This window comes from Monodon monoceros, unplaced genomic scaffold, assembly GCF_005190385.1.
Source record: "Monodon monoceros isolate NGI ecotype Baffin Bay Population unplaced genomic scaffold, NGI_Narwhal_1 Super_Scaffold_16, whole genome shotgun sequence".
Lineage (NCBI taxonomy): Eukaryota > Metazoa > Chordata > Mammalia > Artiodactyla > Monodontidae > Monodon > Monodon monoceros.
In genome coordinates this window covers 38,208,469-38,223,722 of record NW_021703772.1, presented here as the reverse complement: position 1 = coordinate 38,223,722, position 15,254 = coordinate 38,208,469, and the positions used below count along the sequence as shown (strand labels likewise).

Sequence of the window (15,254 nt, the reverse complement as noted above, 5' to 3'; positions counted from 1 at the left end):
TGAATGCCAACTATGTGCTTGGCCCTATGTCAGGCACCGGGAATAGAATGGAGGACAAAATCCCTGTCAACCAGCTTCTACCTCTTAAGAGATCCTCAGAACAGAGGGAATAAACTTTAGACACAAGGGTATAAAATGCAGAAAACAAGTAAGGAATTTTCTTGGTAATCTCTTAAAATGTAAGAGGATCTCAAACTCCTGTAACCTTGGGAGAGAAGGGTTGTGAATTTTCAAGAAATAGATGTGTCTTCATTAGCTACACGTAGGATAAAAAAAGTAGTAATGAAGCATTGAGGAAGGAAGAGAGGGAGGGAGGAATAGAAACATTCTTACCTGTTGAGAAAAGAGAGTATAACTGTCCTCCATAAGCAAGAAGGATACTAGATATAACATAGGCAGGAAGAGCTCCACCATGAAATCTAACTACCTAGAAAATAGGCAAATCAATGGGCAACTTCTGAATGTTCATGTTAATGAAATAAATATACTTTCACATGAAATAAAAAAGTTTTTCACTTTATACATTTTCTGACATGACTAAAAGATATCTTGAGTAATGGGTATAAAAATTCTAAGCAAAATAAATGCTAAGAATATATCGCATATTAGAAACATGTTACCTGAATTTTTCATCAAAGGCATAATAGAGGCAATATATAATTGTGTAGCACATGCTACAAAATTTTTTACAAGGAATGTTTATTGAGCATTTAATATGTTCCAGGTATAATACTAAACATCTTATATGCATTATCTCATGCTCTCCTCCCCAAAATCCTTTCATATAGTTCTTATCCCTATTTTACAGACGAAGAAATTCAGGTACAGGGGGCCCAAGTAACTTGCACAATTAAGAGACAAGCGAGTTACTTACTTACTTGTTACCTCTCTTCGCTCTTAACAGTAAGATAGGGACAATAATAGTACTTACCTTACAGGTGGTTTTAAGGATTTAAACATGTTCATTTGTGTAAAGCATTTAGAATATGAACTTGAACATGATAAACTATCAAAAATATGAGCTGCTATTGTTAGGCTTTTATGTCCTTCACCATCTTTGGAAATCTTGTGGAATGGAATTTAACTCAAAGCCTAAGTTCATAACCATTATGTTATAGCACCTCAAGTCATTCTATCAGCTGATCCAATCTCCATAAAAAACATACATATAACAAAAACATAGTGTAAATTCTTCTTTTAGTGTTAAAGTTTTAAAAGGAAATGACTTTAAAGCATGTTCTCCAATCCACAGAATTTTTAAGAAAATGTACAGACTCCCCTGTCAATCTAATGAAAACTATGGAAATGAATGCTTCCACAAAATGTTAAGTAAAATTTCAGCAAGTTCAAGGTCTCCCTGAAGCTCCTCTGTGGATTCCCAGATTAAAATTGATAAGACTCAAAAAACATAAAGCTCATACTCATGATTTATAGTTTGTAGCTTTGAGTGAAAGGAGAGGAGAGTTGAGTGAAAGGGAAAAGGTCATTTTCCTACCTATTACTAAATGATGCTCACTGCCTGCTAATGATATGCTAGGAAATATACAGCATACTTTAGTTATTAAGTGTGTTGGAAAGATAGTTAAGTAGCATAACAGGCTCAGAGTCGTACTCGTGAGTTCAGACTACAGCTTTGCCTTTCACTAGCTCTTAGGCAACTTATTTTACCCCTCCTTCTCTCTAGGCCCTTATCAGTAAAATGGAGTTAAATAGCACTATCTCACAGGGAGTTTGAGGCTTAAATGTATTCATTTGTGTAAATCATTTGGAATAGTAACTGGCACAAGTAGGCTCAGAAAATATTCACTGTTATTTTTAACCTTTAACCTTTAATGCTCTTCACTGTTTTCAGAAATCTTGTAAGATTTTTTAATGACTGAGTGTCATTGTTATGAGTAGTATGATAATGGGCCACAGATACAACAATCAACAATCATAAACTGGCCTCCATGGGTCATATTCAAATTGTATATGTGCTTCATTTGGTTTAGTATTTGGCATAGTATTTCTTAACATTTTGAATTAGATGCCAACATTGAAAAATTAAAATATTTTATCTAAAAATTCAGATTTCTAGTTTCTCTTAAAATCTAAAGATTGGGCAACACTGGGCTTCATTCCTACATGGAAATGATTTATTAAGAGTTTAAATAATTCTCTTGAGAAAGCAACTTTCAGTTTATTTTCTGTCCTCTCTTTCATAAGAGTAGACTAAACAATATGTAAGTATATTTTCCTCTTTCCTTTTTTTTAAAAAAAATTAATTTTATGAAAAAGTTATCTAATCAAAGGCTAAAGATTCTAAGTGGTTTCTCTTTAGTCCTCTTTCCAGTCTTCTTTGACTGAATCAGTTAACACTGAAAATACGTATGATTTTTAAAAGACAAATAAGATACACAAAACCAAATTCATTCTCCTACTGTTCTCAAGCTAAATTTTGAAACAAACATGAAGGAAGAGCATCTTATATCATTCCAAACATTTGAGGACTTAACTCAATTGCCATGAATTCTTCAACATTTAAAAAAGTACCTACCTCTGATCCTGCAACACCCACACATCATCATTTTTTAGAAAAATTTCCATGTCTAAACAAGACTATTAGTCTAGATTTTTTTGGTGTATATATAATTACACCTGATTATACAGTATTAAGCAAACTTGACTTTTCTTGTCACTAATCTGAATTATGAGCCCCAGGGATGATATGGATAAGAGAGTGTGTTATATCCTCAGCCATACCACCATGTACAGTGACATACTAAAAATACTATAGCATGAATTCTTCCCTTTTATTCCAAGATACAATTTTTCTTAATAATTGATCTCTTAACATTTTAGAGTATTTATTATAACTATCCATGATGCTATTTTCCAACTTACACTAACTTTTTTTTTTTTTTTTTTGCGTTATGTGGGCCTCTCACTGTTGTGGCCTCTCCCATTGCGGAGCACGGGCTCCGGACGCGCAGGCTCAGAGGCCCAGCCGCTTCACATGTGGGATTCTCCCAGACTGGGGCACGAACCCGTGTCCCCTGCATCGGCAGGCGGACTCTCAACCACTGCGCCACCAGGGAAGCCCCTACACTAACATTTAATCTTCTCTTTCTAATGTAGCACAAAATTTTTACGTATTAGCTTAGAATTTTCTAATGTTCAGAAATTTAATAATAATCACAATCTAGTTCTTACCAGGTTGTTTTCAGGATCAAATGAGATAACATACATAAAAAGTTTCTGATTTACTTTTAACTTGTGAGTTTTATTATAATTATAGAATTAAATGACTTAAAAATTCTGCTATGCCTAGACTTCAAAACACAACAGACTTTCACAATAAAGTGAAAGTAATAAAAGACACAATAAAATTTTTAGTGAATTTTAAAACTATAATTTCTCTGACTAATCAGTATTATCTATTTATGTCCAGATTGCACAATTCTACAAATTATAATGATGTTGAATAATAATATAGTAGTTCTACAACTTGATAAATTATTTTTGTAACAGTATTTGCCTGTGAATTTAAGATACTCCCCAAATGAATTTAACCTATTTCAGCATGTTTATTTTTAATATAATTTACTTTTACCTTTTACAAACTGAGCTTGCACAACAACATAAAAAGTTCTTGGAAAAAGCTCATTTATATGGCAGAGCCCACAGATTTTACTGGATTATGAATTATAGCATCATATGAGCAACATGAAATCTTAATATGATATCCATTTAGCCAAAAATATTAATTTTCTTGAAAATCAGGAATCAACTTTCATTTTTAGGAAGTATCAAATATGAAAGCATCACCTTAAAGCCAGGGGTGGCCAACTATGGCCTGTATGCCAAGAATGGCTTTCAGATTTTATTAACGTGAGAAAAAGAAGAAAAAAGGAGAAAGAAGAAAAAAGAAGTAGCTGCAGTAGTGGTAGCAGTGGCAAGAGACTATATATGGTCTGCTGAAATGCTAATATCTGGTGCTTTACAGAAAACGTTTACAACCCCTGCCTTACAGTTTCTATTCACAAGGCAATAAATAATCGACAAGGAGTCTCTCTTACCTGTCCAAGTATTTGTGAAAAGGAAGTCTTAACTGTCACCTAGTTTAAAACAATTATTAAAAAAAGGTTATTTTCCCTAAACTCTAGTTCACATTTTATTAAACTGAGCACTAAGCATAATCATTAATTTTTTTATAATGATGAACCTAAAGGTACTCAAGATCTTAAAAGAATTCTCTGAACCATCAACATTTAATTTGTATCAACTGTGGTTTTGCTGTTCAATATTTTTTTCTGTAATCTAATTCTTTCCCAATTGGATGAATGCTATGATATGTTGTATCATATGATACCGAGATATGTGGTAACCCTTTACTAACTAGAATATTTAATTAATCAGAATATCTTATTACCAGATCATACAAGCTAAAGGAATTTATTGAATGATTGAGTCAGAAACTATACGTACGTCTGCTGAAAAATTAAGCAAAAATTAATCAACTTACTTATGTAACTCGTACTTTAAAATCTCAAACGTGCAATCATATGGTACTAAATATAGTTAAGCTAAACCACTTCTGAGTAAATTTCATAAAAATAGGTTTCACATGATATAATACCAGGAACAAACAGATCACATGTAATAAAATTTGAGCCAAGACAACACTTTAAAAAGAAATTCATCATTAATTATCTCTGCCATAAATATACCTCTTTTGATATTAGGAAGTCTGGAAAAAGGAAATTCATCTTTCATAGGGAAGTTGTAAAATAACTATATTTTGTCAATACACGGACTTTAAAAAAAAATAAAGTATTTGTAAAAATATGGACATTAAGAGAATGTGCAGTACAGGCAAATTACTAACACAATTCTTTCTATCTCTATAGTAATATTAGAAATATGAAGGCACAAGCTGAAAATCATTATATCCCTGCAAAATCCTTCAATGCTAGAAACAGAAAGCAAGATATCAAAGCATTAATAAATTCCATGAAATCTAAAATAACTCACAATATAGGTCAAACTGAAGCTTGTAGGACAGATTATATTCACTTGACCTACCAATTCTAGTTTACCCTAAGAAAGTTAGCTCTAATAAAGAATCCAAATTAAAGCAACTGAGTAGAAATAAGATATTTCACATAAACCAAAACCACCATTGAAATGTATACTTCAAGCACTTAAATCTGGAATCCTTAGAAGCTGGTATGTTCTTATACAAAGAGGAACTCTTTTAGTTCATGAATCTATATGTAAATAAAATGTTACTCTTGAGTCCATTTCCCTTCTCTCAGTGCAAAGAGATCTACTGTGATTGTAAAACAAACCCAACAGCTACTAAACTGCACATATTAATGATTAATAGAGCTTAAAATAATGAATGAAAATAAGATCCTTAAGCTTATCCAGTAGTGCTGGAGAATATATATCATGCCAGTTACTGCAGTATAGCCATGTCAGCCGGTTTCATGAAGTTCTTCAATTTATGGATTCTGGACTTGGGCTTCCAAACTGAGAAGGTTAATCTGCAGTCTCAACTTTTATTTTATTTTCTATTACTTATTAAGATACATACTTTCAATGGTCCAGCTAAGGAAATACTGAGGTGGTGCTAACAGGCAAAATGGAGACTATTTAAAGTATCATAAGTAACTAACTCTCTCATATTAATTGGCTTTCGCATCACCATATATCTGAGGCAAATATAAAAATATATTTCCAGTTTATTCTATAACTAAATCCTAAAAACTAAGCAAACATATAACTTACCTCATATTGACAGTCTGATGATGTATACATTTTTAATAATGCTACATGGCTGTCATTTTCTGGTTGAGCAATATGGAGTTTCACAGAAATTTCTGTGGAAGATGGAACCCTGAAAAGATAAACATCAGTTCTCAAATAGAAACTGCTGTGAAATAACCATGGCTAAGTCAATCCTCAGCACAACACAGTGAAATAACGTAAGGAGGCTAGATGCCACACATGTTACTATGGATTGACACTTTTCCAGTCGTATCACAGCTCCTTCTAGGACACAGAAATTGGGGGAGAGGGTGGAAAGGGGTTCATGTCTGAAGCAAGTAAGGTTTAAATTCTAGATCGCTTAAATAAGAATACTATATGGTATCTTATAATATTATATTATCTCATGGGCACAATGTTACATAAAGGATACCTACATTTTACTAAGAGGCCCTGTAATAATTTCTCTAAAATTTTATTATGATTTAAATAAACAGTCTAAGTAGAATATGTATTATTCAAAAACAACAAAGTATAAGGTAAATCCTTTTATATACTTACTGTGCAATGGTTAGTGAATCTTCATAAGACCAGGGAATATGAAGTTTATAGATACTAGTAATTTCTTCTGTGGAAACATAAATGAAATATGTATTACTAACCTTATGTTACTAAGGTTACTACTATAATACCTAACTATTTACACAGTACTCATTTCATTAAAAAATAATCAGTAAGAGTTATATCACACAATAAATTATGGAGATTTACTTAATAATAATGTTTAATTAGACCTACAACAAGATATTAGAGCATATGGGAAGTATAAGAAACTGGAAAAACATTAAACAGCTAAATCTCAATTATTACTACAATAAAACAGCAAGATATACAGTATTTTTAAAACGTGGATATTTAAACTGAAACAGACAAAGATGCTTACTGTTAAGAAAGGGTCTATGTTAAATCCATTTGGAAATATAAACAGCTTTGCTATTATCATATATTTAATATTAATTTACATAAAATATATGGAAAAGTAAGTATTACAGAAAATTCAAGTGAAGACCTAATGATTCTTCAAATGACAATACTATTTTTTCAGAAATACACTTACCTTTCACTCCTGAGCACTTGCTTACCACGTTGACTTTAAAAGCTTGGTAAATCTAATAGAGTTTGACCACAAAAATTAAAAAAAAACAAGTTTATAAGTTTGTTTAACTAAACAGTAAAGTAAAATCAAGTCCTGTTATTGTCAAGATAATTAATTACCTGTCCAAAGTTCAGAAGCTCTATATTATAGAACAGGCCACTTGTATTTAATATCACTTTCCTTGAAGACAATCCTATTGAATTAAAAGTACTGTATTACTTAGAATCCCCAAAAAAGTTTTTTTAAGTACAAAAGTACTAACTGCTTAAACAATGTCTAAAATAATGCCAACAGATTTTTAACATTAGAAAATAGTTTATAGGTTCTTGCTTTCAGTATGGAGGAGTGAACTCCTAAAAACCCAATCTTCCTTCAATAAATTTTGAACAAAGCATAACATTTATAATGACTTTCAATGACATTTATGTGTTTTAAAAAATCACTACATAGTTCCAATTTCAAAAAGGTATGCTTTCTTGGTAGTTTTTTTTTTTTAACACTTTAATAAAATTTAAAAAATCGCATCCACTTACATGTGAATGCCTTTGGATAAGAATATGCAAATGCAAGTGTTCAGATGCTTCTTTGAAAAGAGAAAACAATAAGACAAACCACCACTGTGCAATAGACAGAAAAGGCTTGAAATATTTTACCAAGTATATCACTGAAATTCTATTAATTAAAAAATAAATACTGTATGATGTTAAGATTCTGTCAATCACATTTAGCACCAGTTAAAACACATAACCAGTTTTTTCATAATGTTGCATTATCATAACTATATTATAGGATGTATACTTGGAGTTAAGAAAAAAAAGACTTAGGAAATTTTATCAACATGTAAACAAATTTGCTAAGTACAAGGTGTACCATTAATCTGTGATTAATAAATCACTTTTAAAACACAATGCTAACTTACACATTCAACTACAAACCATTTTAATAAGTACCTAATGTAACCAATATTTTAAAATACAGCACTGAATTTAAGGCAACTCAAAATGAACAATAGGAGAAAAACTAGTAAATATGAAGTATACTTCACATTCTACTTAATCTAATTTAAAATACAATTCACTGTGGTACCCTTCTTCACAAGTAAGATGGTCTAACTTTTGGGTGTTTAAAAAATTCTAACAGGAGTTAAGAAATAATTTAAAATTCTGCTTTCCACTATGGCAAAAGGGAAATCAGAAGCTGAACACTTTACTAATTAAAAAAAAATTTTGTTTTAGCCTGACTCACACCGTGAAGATTTTAGAAAGAACATCATTATTAAAATCTTGGGGCTTCCCTGGTGGCGCAGTGGTTGAGAGTCCGTCTGCCGATGCAGGGGACACGGGTTCATGCCCCGGTCCGGGAGGATCCCGCGTGCCGCGGAGCGGCTGGGCCCGTGAGCCATGGCCGCTGAGCCTGCGCATCCGAAGCCTGTGCTCCGCAGCGGGAAAGGCCACAACAGTGAGAGGCCCGCATACCGCAAAAAAACAAAACCAAAACCAAAATGTTGATAGCCCCATTTGGAAGATTGTTTAACATCAACAAATAAGCCACAAGTGTTCGATTGTATTATAATTTAAAATGTGAGACATTCACCAGTAATCAAAGCATAAACTTCCCTGAATGTTCTCACTTTTAAAACAGTTCAAGTCTTAATTTATTATTAAATCTAAGATATCAAAAGTATTGGTGGACATCAGTTACATACTATTGTCAGAGTATATTTTAGCAACAATAAAATTTTCATTTTGTCACCTGAAGAAATCAAGACCCATTTTTCTTTTAATAGATTAACTTTAAAATTGCTTAGCATATTCCAGAAGCACCTATATCCATTATGTCTAGGAAAGCAGTTTCCTATCATTATACAGTATTAATCAGTTTAGCTGAGCATAAATTAAAACAAGGAGAATTTGCCTCTATGAACATGGAATTGAATATGGTATGTGTAATCATGGAGTCACAATTACAAAAATTTGAGCTAGGGAGGGTAGACCTCTTATTTTATAAGCTTGCTATTTTTAATGAGGTAGGTGGTTTACAGTTGTCATTTCTGTATTGTTCTGTGTATTCTTCAACCAAAAAAAAAAAAAAAGGTGGGGGAGGGATAAAAATCTTAAAGGAAGTTTCCTCTCTCAAGTAACAGATCCTTTTCACGAATGGAATACAAAAGAAAAATATTGAAAAAACTGGGCATGCCAAAAGAGCACAAGAGCCAACTTAACAAGAGCTCCCAACATCCAAAGCTGAAGCAACTTAAGCCAAAAAAAAAAAAAAAAGTAACAATAATATTCCATTATATCCCAATAAATAAAATAAATATCCATAAGTCCATAGTGACATAAATAAAAAATGAATAAATGGGGGAAAAGGGACAACTTTCCCTTAGGAAGAATTCCAATAATTATAAAATGCCAGTAATAATTGCTTCAGACTAGATAAACCAATGGATGCCAAAATTAGTGGGTTATTTTGAAGAAAAACAGGACACTTACACATTCTCAAAGTATCTCCCCCAAGATATTTATTAATCACAAAGAGACAAGCAAAGCAGTAACTTTACAGTGGAGAAACCTGGCAGACAACACATTAACCAAGAAGTGATCAAGGTCCACATCATTAGTAATGAGACACGGTGACATCATGTATCCTCTGATATGATACACTGAGAAGTTCACATTGTTCCTGTGATATTCTTGCCCAAAATGCATAACCTCAATCTAATTATAAGAAAGCATTAGACAAAGCCAAATAGAGAGATGTTCTACAAAATAACTGGCCAATACTCTTCAAGGGCCTCAAAGTTATAAAAGACAAAGGAAGACTGAGGAACTATCAAAGATCAGAGGAAACTAGGGACATGACAACTAAATGCAATATGGGAACCTGGAGAACACTGGTGGAAAATCCAATGAAAACCAAATAAAACTGTAGTTAACAGTATTGTACCAGTGCTAATTTCTTAGTTTTGACAATTTTATCGTTTATGTTAAGGTGAATGAGAGCTATGTGGGAACTCTACTCTTTCTGTGATTTTTCTGTAAGTCTAAAATTATTTCAAAATAAAATTTAAAGGAATAGTTAGTTATGTGTATGTTACCGCAACAAAAAAAAAAGGGAAATATTTAGAGCAATCTTGAAACCTTCAGACGGCAGGTAGTAATTTATATCTTTGAATAAACCTTTTATAAAAAGGGCCTATATGTAGTATAAGTTCATGTGAAAACACATACACACAGACAATTACCTGCAAATGTATATGATCATGGATAAGTTTATTTTAAAGTTCATTTCTGGGACTTCTCTCATGGTCCAGGGCTAAAGAATCCGCCTTACAACGTAGAGGACGTGGGTTCGATCCCTGGTCAGGGAACTAAGATCCCACATGCCGTGGAGCAACTAAGCCCGCGCACCACAACTGCTGAGCTCGCATGCCTCAACTGGAGAGCACACATACTGCAAACTACAGAGCCCACACGCTCTGGAACCTGTGTGCCACAGCTACAGAGCCCACGTGCCCTGGAGCCTGCACACCACAACTAGAGAGAGAAAACCCACACGCCACAACTAGAGAGAAGACCGTGTACCACAACGAAGAGCCTGGGCGCCGCAACAAAAGATCCTGCATGCTGCAACTAAGACCCAACGTGGCCAAAAATAAATGAAATAAATAAATAATAAATATTTAAATAAAGTTTATTAAAAAAAATAAGGTTCATTTCTCAGAAAATGATTGCTGGCCCAGTTAAAAATCAAACCACTGAGCCATATCACGTGGTTATTCTAAGAACTACACTTGAAATACACAAAAACACTTAATGTTAGGGCTCTGCATTATTGCAACTAACTGGCAAAATAAATCAACACTCTTAAAAATAGAAGCAATTCTTAAGATTTCCAAAATCAAAGTACTTACCAAAGGAAAAAAGATGAGTTACAGGAAGCTGTATGGATCTTGTCTCTTTTTTAAAGAATTCACAATCTACAACAAACTGGAATATAAAACATTGATTTATTAGGAAAAAACAGAATTAAATTTATAGTAAAATATCTTCACTTGATATCTGAGTAGAAAACAAAAATCTATAAACTTCAGTTTTGAAGAAGGTACTATCTATTATCTATCACACTCTAACCCTGGTTATATTTAGGGGGCATGAATTCCTCAAGGAGAGATGCTAAGCTAAGAGAATTTGGTGACAAAGCTTAACTTAATAGATAAATTATTAGAGGGTCATTTCTGTAAGAGCAGATGCACAGCAAAGTCTTCTTGCAGCTAGTTTTAGGTGTTTATAGAAGAGGGACCATAAACGATGGATCAAAGCATTAAGAGCCAAGATTAACTCAAGATAATTAAGAATTTAGGTAATATATCTCTGAATTCTTTCATACTCAGAAAGAAATGTGATTTTGTTACATATTTTCAAAAACTGCATATTTAGTATGTTTCAGCAGTCTAATTAGACTACAAAAGGCTTTTGGAGACATACTGCAATTCATCTACAGATGGCTAATGTTATGTAAGATTATTTCAGGCTAAACAGAGATTATAATAAATGGAAAAGAGATTCACTATGTACAAAGGAAAAAAAAACACTATCTCAAAAAAAGTGAACCTAAAATGTGACATCTGCATCACTGCAATCTCTGTAATGGCACTTCTTATCTAATAACATTTCTACAGTGGCATAATGAACCTTGCTCTCAGCTGTCTACAATAAGAACAGTTTCATTAAAACCATTTCCACAATCCAACCAAATTACTCTGATCTATTTATATGAGCTGAGGAAGAAATTAATCCGATGCCTAACTGTAGCTAGCAAGTAGTTTGCTGTCTACAATAAGTGGAAAGTCAGTGGGGTCTATCCTAGGCTTTTCCAGTAACTACACCTTGGATTGTATTTTAAGCTGTGTTATGTTGTTTGCCTCTTGGGTGGAGTTTTGACTGTTTTTGAAAATGAAAAACAGATGAGGGAAAATGAGAATGTACACACACGAGGGAATAAAAGAAAAAAACTAAGGGGCTCTGCTTTTATTTTTCCCTCTTTAATTAGAAGGCAAAGAACACTGTCAGATATTTTCACTACAGAAAACAGCTGTTACAGAGAAATCATTTATTCAACAGGATAATTCATTATATTTTTACAAGTATCTTTGGGTGACACATTGCCTGAGACAGGGAAGCAATTTTAAATCACTTCAACAGGTATTTAAAATAATACAACTTTTATTATTGCTTTAAAAATTTGGCCATTTCTTTATGGAATAAACCCTTACCCAAAAAAGAAAGAATTCAAGAGTCTGTCTCTGAAATATACAATGTAAGTAAATTTCTAATGGACTTAACTATTTTGTTTTCCATCATCAAAAAATGCAAGTAATTCCATATTTACACTTGGAAAACTATATTAAGATGATTAGTTGACTTAAGAAAATTTTGAACTGCCTATTTAAATATATGTATCCTGGGCTTCACTGGTGGCGCAGTGGTTGAGAGTCCGCCTGCCGATGCAGGGGACGCGGGTTCATGCCCGGGTCCGGGAGGATCCCACATGCCGCGGAGCGGCTGGGCCCGTGAGCCATGGCCACTGAGCCTGTGCGTCCGGAGCCTGTGCTCTGCAACGGGAGAGGCCACAACGGTGGGGGGTCCGCGTGCCGCAGGGAAAAAAAAAAAAAAAATATATATATATATACATTTAAATATATGTATCCTTCTGATGATGGGCTATAACAGACACATAAAAATTATGAAAGGCCTAAGTTACCATCCTTGTGAGATTGGGTATGCAACACTAGAGTCAGCAGTGTTACTTTCCAAAGAGCGTTAAGACACATTAAGTATTTATTAGGCCACTAAGACTGGCTATTTGAGAAACGCTCATTAATTTCTTGGAATAACCAAGGAAGCCCTTTCCAAGTTTGGGAAGATGTTAAATTCATTCAAAACCAACTTACCTGAAAGAAAAACCCTTAAAGAGAGCTTTTAGTATTGAAGATGCTGAATTACCTCTCACTTGAGCTAAGCAAAACAAAACAATGAATCCATTATAAGGTACTCGTGAGACTCAATCTTTGAGACTTCTCCTAACTACATCCCCTTTTCTTTTTTCCTTTAAATTTTCCTATGATATTGGCCCCAAATCTCATTAACTTTCTCATTCAAGAAACACTTCTTTGAGCATTTATGTGGTAGTCACTAAAGGTTGAGGATGCAAAGTAGAGTAAAACCTATCTGGTCCTTACTCTGAATGAATTCATACTATGGTGATGGCAATGAAGACGTAAACAAATAAATTATAACTCGGTATAATATAGTCCTCAAAGAAGTTATAAACAAAATATCCTGGGAATAAGTAAGAGGTTACTGGAGTAGTCTAGAAAAGGAAAACAAGGGACACTTCGGCTAGATCTTGAAGGGTAAGTTTGCTGGGTGAAATGTGGAAAGGGGAGTAGAGGGTCTTTTACCTCCATCTTCTTCTTTCCCTGCCTACTTCTCTCAAAAATCACCATCGTTTTATTTCTACTCCCACTTCACTAGTACAAGCTTTCATAATCCTATATGAGGTGCCTGTTCTCTCTTTTTCTAATCTATCCTATACCATAAACAGATTCATTTTCCAAAATAAATAGCTCTGATCCCATTACTACTATGGTGAAAAATCTTTCACTTCCCTACTGACTCCTGAATTCTATAAAGTCCTGAATCTTCCAATCAAGGCCCTCCAGAATATGGCCATTAACTACTTCTCCAGACTTTTCTTCCACTACTATTCTACCCATGGTAGCCATCCTTTTAAAACTACTATTTACTTATTCACTATTTTCCAAACGTACTCTACACTGTCCATGTTTGGATCTTACTATTTCTTACTATTTCTTTGTCTCAACAGTGCTGTTTATTGTAACTTTCTGCAATGATGTTACTATTGAGCATCTGGAATGTGGCTAATACAACTAAGGAACTGAATTTTTACTTTAATTTTAATTAATTTAAATTTAAATCGCTACATGTGCTAGTGGCTCCTATATTAGATATCCCAGGTCTAGAATATTCATTCTACCTATAAAAACCCCAACTATCCTTTAAGGCAATTTTAAATATCACCTCATAATAATGCCTTTTTTTATTTCATCAAAGAGATATCTCCCCCTTTAACACTTTTCATGGATTTGCTATATTCTGATTTTTTTAATACATTTTGGATAACTCTTTCATTCTCACCCTTTCCCTGGCCACCAAATATATTTCTCTCCCGCTGCCCAACAGTATGCAGCTTTTTGAGAACAGGGTTCATGTCTTTCTCATTTGTGTGCCTCCTATAATTCCTGGCACATAGTCTTGCACATAAGAGAGTACTCAATAATTAACAGATTTTGGGGCTTCCCTGGTGGCGCAGTGGTTGAGAGTCCGCCTGCCGATGCAGGGGACACGGGTTTGTGCCCCGGTCCGGGAAGATCCCATGTGCCGCGGAGCGGCTGGGCCCGTGAGCCATGGCCGCTGAGCCTGCGCGTCCGGAGCCTGTGCTCCGCAACAGGAGAGGGCACAACAGTGAGAGGCCCGCGTACCGCAAAAACAAAAACAAAAAGAAAAACAAATAATTAACAGATTTTGAAAGACTAATAAAGTAGAACTAATTCCCACTTGAAACAAAGAGACTTGGATTTATTCTGCTTAGTTCAAGTTAGAGTAGATGATCCTAATGCTTTAAACAGTCTTAGGGGGATCACCAACCTGGCCACTGTTTCAGATAAGCCCTAAGCTGAAGAATTCATCAAAAAATAATTTTAAATTTTTAGTATGAGTATCCCCAAAACATTCTGAAAACAACCTTAATTTGTTTGTTACCTTACTTCCATGAACAGATGGTACATAAACAACAAGATGAGACAAAGATGGATAGTCTTGAAGTCTTAACGTCAGAGACTAAAAAAGGATGAAAAAAAGCTGATTTTATTTCTCAGGATATATAGAGCTTAAAGCATGTTAAAAGAAAGATAAATTACAAACATTTATTTCTTACCTAGTAAGTCATGAAAAAACTGACTTCAAACTTTATGCTCAGTACTTCATAAAATGCCCATGTTTACATTTTCAGGTCAATGAGCCTGCTGAAGGTCAAATTTCTAATAATTATGTAAATATGGACTGCCAAAAATATTCCTTGAACTGTATCCCTTCATGTAAGATAAATGACATTTAACATTAAATTTAATTATTTTACATAATTATTTCCAGATTTGATGTTTCTTACAATTTGTCTCCTTGTTTTGTATAATGTTACAGTACGATTTCTACAGTTATCTTGTTAGTATACGACAAAGAGCATTCAATAGTTGATGAATGAATGG

General features: G+C 33.7%; 1 protein-coding gene across 1 annotated transcript in view; it reads right to left on the bottom strand.

Annotated features, from left to right (window-relative positions):
* PGAP1 (post-GPI attachment to proteins 1) overlaps nucleotides 1-15,254 on the bottom strand; it is a 70,208-nt gene that overhangs the window by 13,448 nt on the left and 41,506 nt on the right. Inside the window, exons 13-20 of the mRNA XM_029225662.1 lie at nucleotides 14,752-14,829; nucleotides 10,821-10,896; nucleotides 7,027-7,100; nucleotides 6,869-6,920; nucleotides 6,313-6,379; nucleotides 5,773-5,881; nucleotides 4,059-4,097; nucleotides 334-427 (exon numbers count right to left, since the gene is read on the bottom strand). Coding sequence (XP_029081495.1) covers nucleotides 334-427; nucleotides 4,059-4,097; nucleotides 5,773-5,881; nucleotides 6,313-6,379; nucleotides 6,869-6,920; nucleotides 7,027-7,100; nucleotides 10,821-10,896; nucleotides 14,752-14,829 — 589 coding nt within the window. The remainder of the gene's footprint in view (nucleotides 1-333; nucleotides 428-4,058; nucleotides 4,098-5,772; nucleotides 5,882-6,312; nucleotides 6,380-6,868; nucleotides 6,921-7,026; nucleotides 7,101-10,820; nucleotides 10,897-14,751; nucleotides 14,830-15,254) is intronic.